Source organism: Patella vulgata, chromosome 7 (assembly GCF_932274485.2).
Source record: "Patella vulgata chromosome 7, xgPatVulg1.2, whole genome shotgun sequence".
In the NCBI taxonomy this organism is placed as follows: Eukaryota; Metazoa; Mollusca; class Gastropoda; family Patellidae; genus Patella; species Patella vulgata.
The window spans coordinates 48,403,713-48,423,452 of NC_065885.2; the positions used below are offsets into that span (position 1 = coordinate 48,403,713).

The 19,740-nt window shown below is 34.6% G+C and overlaps 2 protein-coding genes across 2 annotated transcripts in view; one reads left to right on the plus strand and one right to left on the minus strand.

Moving 5' to 3' along the window:
* Positions 1 to 135: 135 nt before the first annotated feature.
* LOC126826702 (uncharacterized) lies at positions 136 to 13,016 on the minus strand. The gene is made up of 10 exons (XM_050555717.2): positions 12,874 to 13,016; positions 10,899 to 11,028; positions 8,374 to 8,518; positions 7,374 to 7,551; positions 5,677 to 6,550; positions 5,308 to 5,374; positions 5,059 to 5,095; positions 4,317 to 4,401; positions 4,095 to 4,150; positions 136 to 1,608 (listed from the first exon to the last, which is right to left on the minus strand). The coding sequence occupies exons 1-10, from the start codon at positions 12,934 to 12,936 to the stop codon at positions 883 to 885; spliced, it is 2,361 nt and encodes a 786-aa protein (XP_050411674.2). The 5' UTR covers positions 12,937 to 13,016; the 3' UTR covers positions 136 to 882.
* A 71-nt stretch (positions 13,017 to 13,087) lies between these two features.
* LOC126826703 (ATP-binding cassette sub-family D member 2) overlaps positions 13,088 to 19,740 on the plus strand; it is a 31,950-nt gene continuing 25,297 nt past the window's right edge. The window contains exons 1-2 of the mRNA XM_050555719.2: positions 13,088 to 14,118; positions 17,841 to 18,021. Coding sequence (XP_050411676.1) covers positions 13,174 to 14,118; positions 17,841 to 18,021 — 1,126 coding nt within the window. The 5' untranslated portion in view covers positions 13,088 to 13,173. The remainder of the gene's footprint in view (positions 14,119 to 17,840; positions 18,022 to 19,740) is intronic.

Genomic DNA, 19,740 nt, shown 5'->3' on the forward strand with positions numbered 1-19,740 from the left:
ATTATTAACCTACCAATAGCTTTTTCACGGAGAACAGATATTCATTTTCAATTATTGTTTATTAGAGAATTCTAAGAAAAAATGTTATATATATTTAAACTGTTCAGATTCAATACACAAATAAGCAAAACAGAAATGGAATACAGAAAGAATAGCATACTTGAATATGATAGAAAAACTTAACTTTTCAATAACATTTAGCTTTAGATACTCTTTAAAGATGGGTTCCCGGAAAAGTATTTATCAGGTGGTTATTTCCAATAAAAGTATGGTAATTTTGGTACATGGAAAGTAGAGATATCCAATCTTACTAGAAAAATACTGGATTCCCCGAAAAACACTCATGGAGCGTATACAGGACAAAAATGTAAGGGTTCCCCTAATCAACAGCCCGACGATTAGGAATTTCTGAACGCGTGATGTCAAAGGTTACACGCGAACATTGAGCGCTTAATGTACAAGTTCATAAACTTTATGAAGAGTTAGACGTACAACACTTTCTGAGATAAAAATGACGGAAAAAGATGCGGGTAGTGGATAATCCTAGAATTTAATTAGGATTCGATATTTGTAATAAATAGTAAGCGATTAAAGACAAAATCGTCTTATGTATGCAATGAATTCTCCTCTGACTTCCAAGAGCGGTAAGTCACGTGACCTAAACATGACCTGGTTTGACCGAATTTCAATAGCAGGACATTCCTTTGCAATTACAATGTTTGAGAAGGATTTGAAGCAAAGTTATGACAAATTAATTAGTTTGAATATACCATTAAATCACCCAGTTTGTACGCGGGAACCCATCTTTAACAGTCACAAAAATGGATGTATTTACTAATAAGTAACTTTTAGTAAATTAATCTATTCTGGTTCATTATTACACTAACATTTTTGACGTGATCGTAAGGCGTAGGAATTAGAATAAGGAACATTTGGGGAACACTGGATAAAAGATTCTTGTGAAGAAAATATTAATTCACTAGAAAACTTCTCTACACCTTCAGATATGGTATCTTTTAGTTTAGGAGAATATTCTTTAGATTCTTCTAAGGAGACCTCAAAACAACCAGTTTGAAAAACACGTACACTATCAAAATCTAATTCTGGAGGCTCCCATTGAACAGCAACATCTTCCATGATTCTACCACTAGGTATTAATATTGGAGAAAGGGATATATCTTTAGTCATTGGTTGAAATGTTGTTTGAGTAGAAGTAGATCGCACAAAACTACTTGCTGATATTTCTTTATTTGTCAAACTTTCAACAGATTCTTTATTGTCTTCAGAGTTCATGTCTAGATATTTACCAAATATCTCATTTCTGTCCTTTAATGTTGTTTCTCCACTGCATGCTCTGTTGAAAATTGTAAATTTGTTAATGACAGCTGCTGTGATGGTGTGTGATAAGTTCTTGTTTACTGAAGTATTTTCAAGGCTAGATAGTCTTTTCTGGTCTGATGAAACATGATTAAATGGAGGATAATCATTTCTGTGGTTTTCTGTAATCACCACACTATGAACTATTGTTTCAAGGATCTCTTTAATAGTAGTTTCTCTCTCAGTATCAGATGAGATCACTGGAGCTAGATCTAACGCCATATCTTCTCTCTGAAAATGTATAACCAGCGGCTGCCAGGCAGGATACGCCCACATTTTTGAGAGATGGATAGAGAACAAGCTAAAAAGAAAGTGATTTTTCCTACAATCAAGGGCCATAATTCAGAAAATTAAAATTCGATATGCGCAAATATCGAAAGGAACCGAGATCTTTGTGTTATAAACTTATATTTCAAGTTTCAACAAAATTGGATAAAAATTGTGACCTCTATAGGGTCCACAACCTTGATATACCATATTTTTACGCTATTTGAGAATGAACGGCGGCCATTATGTCTGTCAATTTTGGGCCGATTTTCATGAAATTCAAACTCAGTCGTCCTTAGGGTGAAACGGTGATATAATAATACGTTTTTTTAAATCGGATAAAAATTATGACCTCTATAGGGTCCACAAGCTAAAAACGCGATTTTTCGTACAATCAGGGCCATAATTCAGGAAATTACGGTCCGATATGCGCGAATATCGAAAGGAACCGAGATCTTTGGGTTATAAACTTATATTTCAAGTTTCAACAAAATCGGATAAAAATTGTGACCTCTATAGGGTCCACAACCTTGATATACCATTTTCTTACGCTATTTGAGAACGAACGGCGGCCATTTTGTCTGTCAATTTTGGGCCGATTTTCACGAAATTCGAATTGAGTCGTCCCTAGGGTGTAACGGTGATATAATAATACGTTTTTTTAAATCGGGTAAAAATTATGACTTCTATAGGGTCCACAAGCTAAAAACGTGATTTTTCGTACAATCAGGGGTCATAATTCAGGAAGTTACGGTCCGATATGCACGAATATCGAAAGGAACCGAGATCTTTGGGTTATAAACTTACATTGATATACCATATTCTTACGCTATTTGGGAACGAATGGCGGCCATTTTGTCTGTCAATTTTGGGCCGATTTTCACGAAATTCGAACTCAGTCATCCTTAGGGTGTAACGGTGATATAATAAAACGTTTTTTTAAATCGGATAAAAATTATGACTTCTATAGGGTCCACAAGCTAAAAACGTGATTTTTCGTACAATCAGGGGCCATAATTCAGGAAGTTACGGTCCGATATGCACGAATATCGAAAGGAACTGAGATCTTTGGGTTATAAACTTTTATTTCAAGTTTCAACAAAATCGGATAAAAATTGTGACCCCTATACGGCCCTATTCTTACGCTATTTGGGAACAAACGAAATTCGAACTCAGTCATCCTTAGGGTGTAACGGTGATATAATAGAACGTTTTTTTAAATCGGATAAAAATTATGACTTCTATAGGGTCCACAAGCTAAAAATGGATTTTTCGAACAATCAGGGCCATAATTCAGAAAGTTACGGTGCGATATGCGCAAATATCGAAAGGAACTGAGATCTTTAGGTTATAAATATCGAAAGGAACTGAGATCTTTGGGTTATAAACTTACATTTCAAGTTTCAACAAAATCGGATAAAAATTGTGACCTCTATAGGGTCCACAAGCTAAAAACGTGATTTTTCGTACAAACAGGGGCCATAATCCATGAAGTTTTGATCCGATACATGCCAATATCGAAAGCAGCCAAGATCTTTTGGGGATAAACCTATATTTCAAGTTTCATCGAAATCGGATAAGAATTGTGACCTGTAGAGAGTCCACAAACAATTGTGGATGGACGGACGGACGGACAGGGGCGACGGCATAATACGTCCACATGAAAATGTGGGCGTATAAAAACATGATTTTTCGTACAAACAGGGGCCATAATCCATGAAGTTTCGATCCGATACATGCCAATATCGAAAGCAGCCGAGATCTTTTGGGGATAAACCTATATTTCAAGTTTCGTCGAAACCGGATAAGAATTGTGACAGGGGCGACGGCATAATACGTCCACATGAAAATGTGGGCGTATAAAAACGTGATTTTTCGTACAAACAGGGGCCATAATCCATGAAGTTTTGATCCGATACATGCCAATATCGAAAGCAGCCGAGATCTTTTGGAGATAAACCTATATTTCAAGTTTTGTCAAAATCGGATAAGAATTGTGACCTGTAGAGGATCCACAAACAATTGTGGACGTCCGGACGGACAGGGGCGACGGCATAATACGTCCACATGAAAATGTGGGCGTATAAAAAGATTAAGAATCCAGAATAGAGGATAAAAATTAAACAAATAGCTAGTTAACAGTCACAGAAAAATGCATTGTAATACTTTACACCAAATTTGACAATAATGTTAAGATTGCCATGAATCAGAAAAAAAAATACAGTTCAATATCTAACTGTATCGTGCAGCTATGGCTTGCTAGTTTTGTTGCTTTTGTGCCAAAAACATAATGGTTCACCACTCAGATGAGCAGTATTGCATGTACTGTTAACATCTTGGTTACCTCAGCGTTACAAATAATTTGTCATTCCATCATCAAATTCTGGTCAGACATTGAGTCTGACCAATCCCTAAGTTGTACTATTTCAAAACGATAAGATTAATGATACCTTTGTTATACATGGCTGTAAAGATGAAGATTCTTGCTTTCTCTGTATGTAATTTTCTGAAAATAGGAAATTTAGTTGAATCAAACACTAGACTTATAGAAATTATGTTTATGATTCTAACATATATATGTTGAAGTAACAAATACACTCTGCACACTTTTTTGTGCCTTAGTTATATACCTTACATTTAAAATATATTTATTAATATATAAATAAAGTTACCCAGATCTTTGACAATACCCTTCGTACAGTCCTTGTTACTGGAATGGTTGGCTTCTTTATCACTTTCATGTTCTAACTGGCTTAGCTGTAAGGTAAATTCAGACATTTGTACCTCAGCAATTATTACAGCTGTACATGACAATTTTCACACTTTACATACCCAGTTAAAGGGTGTATAGCTTTAACTCAATATTATCTGTAATATTCGACATTAAAAACACAAATTATAATTCAATATTAGTCCATTTCAATCAATATTGATGTGAAAATATGGGATCCTGAAACTTCTGGTATTGTTTAGCTAGTATAAGGTCCAACCCATCAAAATTCATATGCCCTTTAATGTGGATGTATATAGTTGTCACCCTTGTTTCTTGTTTTCAGGCTGTTCATTCACAATTTGTGAGAGTATTTTTAGATTTCATCTAGAAACTTACTAGGTTTGTTTTGCTAGTCATAAGGTCCAACCCCATCAAAATTCATAGTAAATGATTGATTTTGCCCCTGTCATAGAAAGCCTGTGAAGTCAGACTTTCTGAAATTCTAAATCAGTCTGGAATTGTTCAGCTAGTCACAAAGGAGAACCCTATCGAAAATCATTGATCTTGTGAGATGTAATTGCCACTGCTAACAAACATTGTACAGGTTTCTACAGATGAGAGTTTTAAAAAAATTGTTGGGATTGTTGGCTAAACCATATTACTGGGTGAAAAACAATTGACTAGCTAATTAAATTAATTACTTCAGCTAATACTTCATCCATTTCTGTAGGTTTATCTCTAAAATAGAAATAAATACATCATCATAAATAAGATATAAGAAGTTCTCCAACAATGAACTCTTTTGGGATTTAATTAGCCTGGCGTGTTTTAATAACATTTCTCCTCTAATTAACCACCTGACTGGTGACAATCACATATGGGTGTCTGGTGTTGATGAGTTATGTTGTTTTCATAATTCAGGTACAACCCTCATTTACATTAAGACTTACTGTAAAGCTGTTTTCTTTACCATATCTTCTTTTATATTGAATATATTAGTTGTGCACTCTTCGCGTTCTTAAAAATAAATTACATAATATTTAAAACTTATTCCTTAGTTATCTTAGTGAAAGGAGTAGAAAAAAATAATGATAATCATCAGGTGTACATGAGAGAGAGAGAGGAATGGGGTTTAACGTCCACTAGACACAAACTAGGTCATTTTGGGACTAACATATGGTTCAATTTTATTTCAATAATTCACTTGCGCGTAGGGGTCTTTAGCAGTGGGAGGAAACCGGAGGATCTGGAGAAACTCACGAGGTTGGACAGGTGTACAAGTGAAATAAATGTATTTTATTGACAGAATATATACATACCACTATCATCACTCAACAGATCAAAGGGTGATGGTGTAGATGACATTGGAGTTTCCAGCCTGAAAATATCTTGTTCCTTTGTGTAATGTTTAGTTGTTGAACAATCTGTATCAGACAGATTAGAAGCAAATGAAATAGATTTCTTTGCCAATTTAAAATTGTGTGGAATGGGGTTGTTTTTAGTCTGTTTTCTACTATTTAGTTCCTCTTGTGTATATGTAGCTTTAGCAGAACTTAATTCAGAGTTCAATGGCCATGAGATATTTGTGCCATTGAATGTAGCAGAGTTTCTTGCTTGAAATTTGAAATCTGATTGGCTAAAATTTAACAATTTTTGTTGGTTTTCAAAATTCTGCTTTATTTCTTGAATATTGTTAGTATGCTTGGAAGAAGTAGAATAAAGTCTTTTCATGGGAGTGCTCTCGCTGTCAGCATCATAAATAGAAAATTGACCATTCACCTGTTTTGTCTTCTGGCTTGGACTTATATAATGTGTTTTTCGTGTGGAAGGAGATTTTCTAGGAGCATGATAGAACAATGTTTTGTCTGGTAATTTATTTGGTGTCTTATACATGCATATCTGATCATCAAGAAAAGAATCATTTGGTTTAAGAGGGTTTAATCTACTTGTACTAAATTCTGGATCACTGAAACAGGAATTACCAGACAACAGATTTTGTGGAACCATAATCAGTGGTTTGGTAAGTCCTTCATTCACTGAAAGATTTGTGTGATAGCTTATGGGTGTTTGTAGATGTTGATCTATATCATATTTGTTTAAAGATTCTGTCTGAAAATCTTCTGGTGCCCACATATATCTTAGTTTCTCATCTTGTTTACTATTTACATGTGAACTAATTTCTTTTGGAACATCCTGCAATGAGAAAAAATTAACGGATTGATCACAAAATAAGCAGGATCCACATGTCCTGACTAGTCAGGTATGAAAGCTGGATTTTTGGCAGAATAACATATTTCCTTTTAAGTGCTTTGATCATGTGTTGAAGGAGAATTTCAACATTTCTACCCACTCTTGGATCGATTGTGTTCAATTTCCAAATGACATTAGACAACTATTTCAAATGCCAGGACTACATGTAATTTATACGTGTGAACAGTACACATATCAAAACCAGATTTGATTAAAATTGTGGATGTTATACTTGACTGATGTCTGACACTTAAATTAGAAACATATAGCCAGCTTGCTTAGGTGAAAAATTGTTCACTTTTTGACAAAAGCATGTTCATTCAACTTATAGTATTTAGCCTCACGTCAATTTCAACTATACATTCTTAGTTGTAAAATGCTTATATATTAGTCTGAACTATCAGAGAATTGAAATCAAAACAAAAATGTTGTCTGATTGGATATCGGTCTAAAATTCAATTGGCAGAAAATTTTTTTAAAAAATTAAAAAAATGCACATTTATGATTACCCAATCTAGTAAGACAGTTAGAGCTATAAACTGGCACATGTTAAGTTTAACGAAGAGTTGAACAACCAGGTTTGTATTAAAACATAGATTTCAACACTTAGATCAATCATCTATCATAAAGAAAACATCAAAAATTACATATATTCCAATTTTCATGCTTTTGTCAAAAAGTGAATAATTCTGTGAAAAAATCAACTTGACTTAAATAGGGAATCTATATCCTGCACTGCATAGCATTAAATAAATATGAACAACACCTGTTGGTTTTTAGAGGATGACTTCAAGGAACTGAAATCTGTCAATTTACTTTGTGGTCTTTTCTTGCAGGGAATATCACACTGATTAACATGATAAGAAAACAAAGAGTTCTTTTCTTCATCTTTGCTTCTATGCTGTTTGATAAAATTGTTTAGCTTTTGAGGTGTATGTTGATCACTAAAAATGTATTTAAAGAAATATTATCTAATTAAAATTAAATTTCAATAATTTAATGACATCATTTCGACTTCGTAGTGTATGAAATGTATGTTGATCACTAAAAATGTATTTAAAGAAATATCATTTAATTAAAATTAAATTTCAATAATTTAATGACATCATTTTGACTTCGTAGTGTATGAAATGTACCAACCTGACAGATAGCTACTAAATATCTAATTTAGAATTGTGCCCAATTTTTGAATAGAATACATCCTATTAGCTCACGGAAGACATACTAGCAAAATGTGATACCAAGTAGGTTGGTCAAGAATTAATAGAATGTGTTTGGTGTGGGAAATTGAACCCCTCCTGAAAATCAGTTTAGATTCTACAAAACTATGTTTAATTTTTATATTATTATTATATTTTTTCATCACTGAAAACAAGAAAAAGATAAATTTAATGCATGTATGAACATAATTACCTCCCTTGACACACTAAGGGGAGATAATCAGAAATGAAGACGATGTTTAAATTTTCATTTTCTGCCAAATTTTCATGATTTTGAGGTAGAACTGTAGAAGTAATAGGAAGTAAACAGACGTGACCCTATAGAGTGATAGATGCCTTTGGCTGGACCAGACCATTCAATATTTCTGTCAGATTATTATGAAATATTGGGCTCTTTCTGGATATAAAGAAATAGTAAAAAAAAATGATATAGGCCAAAGAATGGCATGGGGAGAGGATTACTAGTCTGAGTATATCAATTTTTCTACATTATAACAAAAGTAGGTATACATAATGATTAATAAAGGGAAAGATCAGATTACTCACTCAGTAGCTACATTTAACATAAGTTTAGAAGGTGTTGTATTTGGTGAGTGAGGTAAGTCCACTTCTTCTAGTTTATTTGGACATATTACAGTTGATCTATAACCTTTTAAATCCACCTTCCTCACATTTTTCATATCTCCATTCTCTACAAACATTTAATTAACACGCTTAAAGATACATTGTCCCGAAAGTATTTATCAGGTGGTTATTTCCAATAAAAGTACGGTGAATTTGGTATGGAAAGTATAGACGCCCAATCTTACTAGAAAAATACTGGATTACCCGAAAAACACCCAGGGTATCACATCACTAACAAGCAACCCAACTCAGGACTGTTGTCTGCCAGCTTATTGTGTGCAAGCTTGACAGAGGAAGCGGTTGTTATTTCTTGATCAAATGGTTAGGCGGTTTTGGAAAGATTGTCAACGTACAAGACTCTGCAATTAAAAGGTGGAAAAAGAAGTTGACAGAAAATTAAGAATTTACTTAGGCCTGAATATGTATGGTAAATGGACAGTGAGTAAGTAATGAAAAATACATTCTGAAAAATGGACCCTCCCTCAATGAAGTTAGGTGACAATCATGGCTTCTAACAATAGTTTATCTCTACCTTGAGGTATCTTTCCCCGAATACAAAGTTTTTGAGGGATTTTAAGCAAATTTTTGATAGATTAATTAGTATGAATATGTTTTTAATCCAAATATATCATCAAATCACACAGTTTGTACTGGAAAAGTATCTTTAATAAAAAGGTGTGGAATCTGTACATTGCTGTTCTCAATCTTAATTTTAAAACATAATTTGCCAGGCAAGGTAACATACACTCAACAGTATCATCGTCATACATGCATCCATGTATCATTGATGATTTTTCTTGTTTCTTTGTTTACATTCTCACACAAAGTTCTGGGATTATGGGCATATATTGTAAATAATGATCACATGCCAGAATTTGTGAAAATTGGTCAACTCAATTTTACAGGGTGAGGGCAATGGGGTAATAATACTATATCCTGCGATCTGTCAAGAGTGAGGATGAGTATGGTAATGATATCTATTGCAATTATTATATCATTCAGGGGACTTAACTCTAAAACTACTTTTGCAAAAATTCACTGGGAACATCTTTACCCACAATATTAACTATTCCTGAAATTTGATAACAATCTGTCAACAATTGAACTCTGTAGATTGAGTACAGTAATGTATGTTTATTGTCCCAGGCTCCACTTTTCAAAGAAAGCTGGGAAACTATTAAAATGGGGTCATCCATCTGTCTTCTACACTTTTTTGGGGACACAATAACTGCTTATTGAGCTAGAATGTTCAAATTTGGTGTAGGCATGTATTCAGTGTTTTCCTTGGTGATGTTTGATATGATGAGTATTTTCTGCTTTGGCTAAGCAGAGATAAGCAATTTAATTGGTTGATGCTTGGGACATGATAACTTTGGTTCTAATTAAAATTAAGTTAGAGTAATGAAACTTGGTCTTTAGTTTCCTTACATCAATACCTTGACTAAGTTCGATAATGAGTATTTTCTGCTCAGACTCAGTTTCATTGCTCGATGCTTTACAAAAAGATAAATATGAAATTAATATGTGTCATCTATTTATTTTGGGATTGAGGCTGTTGGCTTGTTAATAGTCACATCAGTCAGGGCCAATTACTTAGAAACTACTTTTGAAAAAATGTTCACAATTCATAGAGGACATCTTTACTCCAACTATTCTAAAACTTGGATCATAAGATAGGAAAAGAGTTTAACATCTCGTCAGCACAAAACTTCGTTCATTTCGAGGAAAATTTCGCCTTGACAATGGTGTTTCCGCCTACTCTTCATCAAATAAACTTTCAAGGGTTCTTTTACGTGGTTGGATTTCGACTAAGCCACAATTGTTGTTAGCCCTACAGGCAACTTCAGTACTATTATCAGAAAAACACTCAAAATTACTCATGACAATATGAGCAAAATCCGTTCAGAACTTTACTCTGTAGTACGATTACAAATCAATGTGGATGGACAGACAGGACGACAACAAACCATATTGTTTTATTTTAGCAACACTGAACATTTAAGATACATTCTGGGAGATTCGGTAACGAGTTGGCAGTTCTCACTATAATAGTTAAACACTAGATAATGTAAAGGCAATTTGCTGAAAATTTCATTCAAATTGATCCACTATGAACCGAGAACTAAGCGACTGAAATTTCCCCATAGCCTCGGTCATCATTACTAAAGTCAGTACAATAAACAGCATAGTCTCGATTATCCATTTAATAGTTATGCAGTAAATCGGCTCACAATCCACTAAAGATTGCAGGCTAGCGCTGCCATCTAGAGTTGATTATGTCCTGGATAGGTTAATTAATGTCTAATTAATAATTTAGATAACATTTCAGGCCTAAAGTAAAGAAAGACCTGCAATAGACAGATTTAGCTCTTGCATATGTATGTTTAACCGTCTCAAAATAAGACCACAGTAATACAGCATCCAAATTGAAGAAATCTATCACATACCAGGATGAATAAATGCTCTGTTAACAGTTCTCAAAGCTGCTAAATCTTGACTGAAGTTTTGTGGTTGATTAATTTTACCATGGTTGTTGGTATAAATTCCATCTGTGCGTCTTTTTCTTTCAAAATATTCCTGTTAATATAAGACAACATGAAGTGATATTATGGGTAATGGTATTAAGATTTTATCAGATCACAGTTTGGCTTGGTTCTTTTACATTGTCTTTATGAACCACTCTGCTTGATATCTTTTCAACAGCCCAGGTGGCAACTTGATTTTTATTAGTATTGTTAAAATCTTTGATTTGGTGAACATATATTTTTTATAGCATACCAGTACCGGTATTACATATTTTTAAGAAAAATTTCTTGGCAACCCCTGGAACTAAATCTAAACTGATCTTTTTCAGATTTCACTAAATATTTGTTCAAACTGACAATCATAAAATGTTTTAGACAAAGAAATCAAGATTCATTTTGTGTTTAATTGAGATTTTATACCCGGTTGTGGAAAAATAGGTAGGGCCTACCATAACAAAACAGGAACAAAATACAGTGCCTAGATACATTAAGCTTAGGCTATATGAACTTAGTCCACACTGAGTGATTGACAGATTAGTGTTTAGACCTAAATTATTGGTGTGCCTTCACAATCACACAAGTCACAAAGTAAGTGCATCTCTCATCAAATGAGATTTACAATCATCCATTTATTATAAAAGTGCTGCGTTTTCATTTGCATCTCAGTAATACCGTACTCATGATTTGGCATGAGATTGAGAGACGTGACATAAGTTATTTATAGAATTTATTTGACAGGGGGTAAAAAATATTGAGTATGTATACTTTTTCATAGTGATACGGTACAATATAAAAGTCATATCATGAAATCAATAGAAGGGACTTCAACAATATATAGGAAGATGTCATTTTATAAGATTGTAAACTGAATAGGCCTAAAGTACATGTGTGGAGGAAGTGGAGGAGGATCCCAGAGTGCAGTGAAGTCTGAAGGGCAGGGTGGTTGGTGTACAGGGGTTGAGGGGTTCTTGCTGGTGCTTCGATACAAATAACTTCAAAATTCTGAAGCAGAAACAATGAAATCTGAAGTCTTCTGGTCGGTTACCAATACCATTTAAACCTCATCAGATCAGAATCGAGCTCAGATCACTAGAAACAAGATTTAGTATACAGAACAAGAATCTTGAATCCAGGGTCCATCTTAAAAAAGAAAAAAGTCTTTACTTAGTATTTCATAGTCAGAATGTAGGCTACAGACAAAATACATTTTATTAAGAAAGGACAGCCGGCAAAGATGCTAACTACTGGTTCAAAGGGGCTCAATTATCACGGTTTTTGTTTTTTTCCAAACAGAGTGGATTGCATGTGGGGGTTGTGGGTGGCCCAAGTCCCCTATAGTTCCCCCAGCAGCCTCTCCTGAGTAGTATTTCACTGAAGAGATGGAGAAGTTGCAGGTGATGGAGAGTCAGTCAATAATTATAACCCTTTTGTAAATTCTTTTTGGTCATGGCACGATCCAGTTCATAATTTTGATTATTATTATAAGGTTTTCTTAGTATCTAGGCCTATTTCATAGTCAAAATGTTAATGTGGCTACAGACGATATACATTGCTAGGTCAGCTCAGAGGGGCTCAATCATGTTTTTTTTTTCCAACCTGGAGTGGAGTGCATGTGGCCTGTGTTTGGGGGTTGTGGGTGGCTCAAGTTCCCTAGTTCCCCCAGAAGCCCTGACCCTCCACCCCCAAATAGACCCTATCTGAGCTGCGCTACACAGACCTGGGTCTCGTGAGTAAGGTGCAGGACCTATTTCAGTAGCTACAATAATATGTAACAGTGGAACCGTTTCTATTAGGCCCTAAGTAGTAGTAGGCCTACTAACTATTTCAGTAGGCCCTATTATTATTAGTACCGTAGCCTATTTGGGGAAAAGTTGCAGGGAGTCAGTCAATTATTGACCTTTTGCAATTTTTTTTCACCATGGCAAGATACCCGGTGTCGTGCTCCGCCGATCCAGTTCATAATTAATAGGGTTATTGCATAAAAACTTTTAAAAACAATCAACTTTGCGTTCAAACAGTCTCACTGAAGTGAAAAGAAACCAAAGCAGACGACGGAAATGCCAAAGCTGCTGAGGGTCAAGGTCTAAACAGAGTCACGTGGGTCTTGGGTTCAAGATGGACTCGAAAGGTCTTGTTTGACAGGACGTTATGAAACATGTGAAAGAACCTAACAAAAATTAAGCTTGTTTGGACAAAAATGGGCAGTATGTCGAAAATGTTAGATGCAGCAACGAAAACGAAATTTTCCCGTGTCCACGTCGCTGCGGGTACAGCTGCATTTTTACTAGCAGCGTATGGGATCAGAAAATATTATCCAAAAATTATTGTAAACAAAAGGTCATCAAATTCGTCTCGACATCGAACAGATAAAAATAATTCTCCATTGTACGATGCAGGTGAAACGCCTCAAAATGGAAAACTGTTCAGATCTAGTCCAGGTGTGAATAAAGAGTTCTATAATCAACTCAAAGATTTGTTGAAAATTATTATCCCTAGTCTCTGGTCAAAGGAATTTGCAATCTTAATCCTGCATACAGCCAGTTTAGTAACCAGAACCTTTCTTTCTATTTATGTTGCAAAATTAGATGGGAGAATAGTTATGACAATTGTTCAGAGAAATGTAACAAAATTCTTACTACAGTTATCTAAGTGGTTGCTGATAGCCGTCCCTGCAACATTTGTGAATAGTTTAATAAGATATTTAGAGTGTAAACTTGCTCTTGCCCTTCGTACTAGATTAGTGAACCATGCCTACAATTTATATTTTAAAAACCAAACATACTATGCTGTTAGCAACCTTGATAATAGACTCTCTAATGCAGATCAATGTTTAACAGAAGATGTTAATAGCTTTGCACAGTCATTAGCACATTTGTATTCATGTCTTACCAAACCACTTTTAGATGTAGCACTCATGTCATTTGCTCTGTATAGTTTGGCAAACAGTCGTGGAGCTAGTTCTAAGATACCTATTGGAATAGCTGCTATTGCTATACTTGTAACAACAAAGATTCTCCGTGCAGTATCTCCAAAGTTTGGAAAATTAGTAGCAGAGGAAGCAAAGAGGAAAGGCTATCTACGTTTTGTGCATTCCAGAATTATTGCAAATGCTGAAGAAATTGCATTTTATGGGGGCCATCAGGTAATACTAGTAATATTGATAGTTGACCATGTTTTGATTTGTTTGCATCTAATAGACTTTGTTTCATCCTATACTATAGGGCAGATTTTCTCTACTAATCGATTTTAATTTCAGCAAAGTTTGCACATGGACAATGAGTAAGCCAATCAGAATAATGATATGGTTACCGCTACATCTTGTTTCAGTGTGTCATTGTGACTATTCATGATCATAATATTATTTTTTAATGTTTAAGTATGTTCTTTATTAATTTAAAGGAGCTAAATCGCTAATAGGCCTACTTGGTACCTAGAAATTGACACAAATGGGTCACAATGCATATAATAATGTAATATGAAATTGAATGTGTATATTAATATATTATAAACTGATTTACATTAAATCGTTTCTGTTTTTACTGTAATTTCTAATCAGTTATGTTCAGCGAAATATGCCAGAAGTCTCAATTGAATGGCAATCTTTAGCATCTGGTTATTCCAATCTACACCGATGGTACTTATTGCGCATGTTTTCCAGATAAGAATATACGTGTAGCGTCACCATTTGACATGACTTCTGGAATAGCCTCGTTCTTTGAGTCCCCTGTTCAAATGGCGCTGAAACGCATTATGGTACATGATTCGTGTACCAATGGTAAAATGTTTATTTTGTCTTGAATATTGGATATCAGACGCCCATCTTTTCCCTGTAAGATCACAAGACCAATGTTGATTTGAATTGACAAATAATTCATGTTTTCAAAGTCGAAGATTTTTGATGATATTGAGTTAGAGACTTAGCTGCTTTACAGTATTATATGCGTTGCGACCTATTTGTGTCAATTTCTAGGTCCCAAATGTTAGCGATTTAGTTCCTTTAAAATATATTACCTTTACTGTAAACGATGATTATCAAAGAACCGTATGTGCAACAAATGTGTTATCGTTTGGTACCGGTATAGCCCTTTAATAACCATGTATGTCATGTTAATATTTTCTTTCATGTTTTGAGTAAATTCATCGGCTATTTTTTAATATCAAATATTGTACAGATGCAAAGGAACATATATTATATAACAAGCCAACAGTGAGGCTGATGTCCCCCGCCGAAATAGGAAAATAATTAGAGGACACATATAAATTTATCACAAATTATCTTTTACAAAGTATTGAACAATCAAACAGTATATCTTTACTTATAGTCTAAGCATACAATGTTTTTGATGGAATAATTATAGCATATTAAGGGGAAAACATGCTCTATGCCTACAGATCTAGAGTTTGGTTGTATCAACGGGTCTATTTTCCATCTTGCTGCAAGTTGTGCAAAGTTCACTGTTTTCTTTCTGTCATTAAATGTCAATTCATTATTGCATACTACATATTTAATAAATTTATAATAGTCTCTTTTTCAATTTGTTTTTTCCATTTATTTGTTTATTTACCTTGCCTATATTCATTGTATTGGATTGTATTGGAATTGCTCAATTGATGCTTTTATCAATACCTGGTTATAATATTATGACATGTAATGTGGCAAGTTGAGTCGGGACATGTAGGCTATAATGTAACCTAAATGTATACATAAGTGGATTTCGTTTCATTTTTTTCGAAAATATTGTACAGATAAAAGAGGAGGAATTACAGGGGTAATACATTGGAAAGCTTCTTCAAGAACTAAAGCATAAACTATATTGTTTTCCAAAGTCTCGACCAATCAAATTGCGTATCGCTCTGCTTACCCTGAGCAGAAAATGCTCATTATCAAACTTAGTCAAGGTATTACTGTAATGAAACTATACACCAAGTTTCATCAATCTCACTTAATTAGAACTAAAGTTATCGTGTCCCAAAGCATCAACCAATCAAATTGCTTATCTCTGCTTACCCTAAGCGGAAAATGCTCATCTTCGAACTCCATCAAGGCATTGACCTAATCAACACATACACCAAGTTTGAACATTCTAGCTCAATTAGGAAGAGAGTTATCGTGCCCCAAAGTATCAACCAATCAAATTGCTTATCTCTGCTTACCCTAAGCGGAAAATGCTCATCTTCGAACTCCATCAAGGCATTGACCTAATAAACACATACACCAAGTTTGAACATTCTAGCTCAATTAAAAGTTATCGTGTCCCAAAGCATCAACCAATCAAATTGCTTATCTCTGCTTACCCTAAGCGGAAAATGCTCATCTTCGAACTCCATCAAGGCATTGACCTAATCAACACATACACCAAGTTTGAACATTCTAGCCCAATTAGGAAGAGAGTTATCGTGTCCCAAAGCATCAACCAATCAAATTGCTTATCTCTGCTTACCCTAAGCGGAAAATGCTCATCTTCGAACTCCATCAAGGCATTGACCTAATAAACACATACACCAAGTTTGAACATTCTAGCTCAATTAGGAAGAGAGTTATTGTGTCCCAAAAAGTGTGACGGACAGACAGACGGACGAACCCATTTTAATAGTCCCCTGCTTTCTTCGAAAGGCGGGGGACAATAATAATAAACATTCTTTTTGTAAACATTCAACTTTGGAAATATTGCTGGTCTATACAGTGCATGATCCATGCGCTGTACTTGATGACGAATGGTAAATTTTACCTGCGTGTTATTTTTATAAATTCGGTTTTGACTTTTGTGTTCAACATTTCCTTTTAGCACATTCCCGAGTCCGAAACGTCGAGGACAAATTTTTTTGACTCTGAAAAGTCGTCAGCTCAAAATATCAGGGGACCGAAATGTCATGTAATCAAAGAAATAGGCCTCAGGGTAGGTGACATTTCGGACTCGGTGAAAAGTTTAAAGGAGCGGTTTAACACAAACATCAATTCAGTTTGTAATAATATTTAAAAAAAAAAAACAGAACATAGTTTAAAACGATAACAATGATTTATAACGGAATGACCACAAAGGTCATTTAAATTAGATAAAATAATCATAATTTTTAAAAATAACCTCCGTCGGTCATACATTTATTTTATAAAATAATGATTAATTATACAAGTTTTTTCAGCTATTTCAGTAATCTAAGCCATCTTTTACTTGCGTTTATTGCAATAAGTAAAAGACAACTAACATACATACCAGTTTATTCATCAAGTTCAATACCGAGTCTGAAACAAAAAGTTGTCAAGTAAGCCCAAACCATCGTCAAACGGTGTTGAGTCCAAAAGGTCGCAGGACCGAAATGTCATGTTACCATGTGGGCACCATTTATAAGGAAAGATGGCATATTGGATTATGGCCCCTGATTGTAGATATAATTGTGTTTTTAGCTTGTGATCCCTCTAGAGGTCACAATTTCTAACCAATTTAAAAAAACGTTCGAATATATCACCGTTGCACCATGTTGATGGTTGAGGTCGAAAATTGGACAGAAACCGCCTGACAAAATGGCCGCTTCCTGTACGCAGATAGTGTTAAAGTATGTACATGTAATATCAAGGTTGTAGACCCACTAGAGGTCACAATTTTGAAACGATTTTATGAAACTTAAAATATATGTTAATATCCCAAAGATCTTTGATATTCGCACCGATCGAGCTGTGCTGTGTCGACAATTGAATACACAATAGATTATAACCTTATCTCATCATTGGGTTTATCTCTGTCCGTAAAATTTGGAACAAAAGAAGAATTTCATTGCACAAAACAAATGAATTCAACAGTTTTTTTTTTGACCCAGATCAATGAGGGTACAGTATGCCATTTTGAATAATCATAAATTTTCTTTCAGGTTGAGCTGACACATTTGCAAAAGAGCTACAAATCTCTAATTGATCAAATGGATATAATATTCTCTAAACGACTGTGGTATGTGATGTTAGAACAGTTTTTAATGAAGTACTTGTGGAGTGCAAGTGGATTAGTAATGGTGGCTGTACCTGTGATAACTGCTACAGGTCGACGTACAGACGGTAATTTAACATTTATATTGTTAATTAGGGTTTCACACTGCGTAGCTTGTGTGAAACACTATTGTTTTTGTTAAGATTATTATTCTTCTTATTAGGGTTTCACACTGCGTAGCTTGTGTGAAACACTATTGTTTTTGTTAAAATTATTAAGCTTTCATATTACATATGAAAGCTTATTGTTTCTGTTAAGATTATTATTGTTATTTTTTTTTTGTGTTTTGTCCACAAATCGGATTTCTCAGAATCTAACCATAGGATCGTTCTGAAACTTTTACCTATCCCCCCAAAAATGGGTGGTGGCTGTTGATTAAATATATTTTCAAAACGTTTTACGAATCCGAAATCACCGAATTTTACGAAGGAATGCATTTGACCTACAATGCTGTAACTCTGTGACTATTTGACCTATTTTACTAATTCTTTTTTCTTTGAGTATCTTGAAACATTTACTTCAAATCTGCAATTTCGGATTTTGGCATTTCGAAAATTCGTCGCTGTCATTTCGAACCGGAAGTTATTACCAATTTGACAACTTCTTTAATAGTTGTGCGATTTTCGTGAAATTTAGAATGTTAGTAGATCTTGCCAATGCGACTTCAATGATGTCCTTGGAAATTTTCTAAATTATCTCCCCTTGGTGAAATTAAGGATCAAAGTTTTCAAAAAAATCGACGAAATATAGGTCAGATTGCCCTGAAATTTTTTTTCTGTACTAGCTAAGACAGTACTGATGAGTACACAAAATATGGAGTTTGTCGAGCAAACCGGAAGTGCCACCATCTCAAAATGTGAAAAGTCCATACGGCTTTTGCAATATTTTACTTAAAGACATAAGAGTTACATTTTCTGAATGCTTGAAGGAAAGCCTAAAAATCTATCGGTTTAGAATTTTGATTTAGGTCAACTGATGGACACCATTTTGAAATGAAAATGAAAATTAGTGAAAAATCCACATTTATGGGCTTGAAAACATACACAATTGGTCGTGGCTTAGAGAATCTGTCTCCTATTACCGAAATTAATACATTTGAGGATAGCCTGGATCATGGTCAAATGTTTGGTATTTGAATATTTCAAAAATTCGAATTTCTCCTTTGATGTTTTCCGTGCCGACAAGGTTGTTTTCGAGTTTAGCTGGTTTTGATTTCGCGCATGCGCTACACAGGAACCAACGGTACCATGAGTACTAAATTCCGGCGAGCAACTTTTCACGTTGGTACCTAGGCACCCTGAAAATTTCAAGGTGATACCTGCATTCGTTCAAGTCGTTTGTTCTTGTCACCTGCCTTTCGTCGTTTTTTTTTTCTAAGTCAATTTACGGCTTCCATGAGGGGGAAAAAGTGGAATTTCGCCGTGACACCGGCACCGATTGTCCGAAAACCATGAAATTTGGACACAATACCCCCATTACCACCCCGGACTCTGTGCTTTACCCCCATTTTGATCCCATTAAAAAAAAAGAGTTTTAGCAAAAAAACGATTTTCGGAATTTAATATTGGTTTTAACCCTGTAATACCCAGACATGATATATTATTATAATCCCTATGAAATATTTTAATTATTTACTGCTATAATATGAATTATCACTTATTCCCCGTTAAATAAATATCGGTCACCTGGTGCCGCTGTACAACTTAAAGGACACTGGCCTCAAGTCAATTTACGGAGAGAGAGAGAGAGAGAAATGGGGTTTAACGTCCACTCGACACAAACTAGGT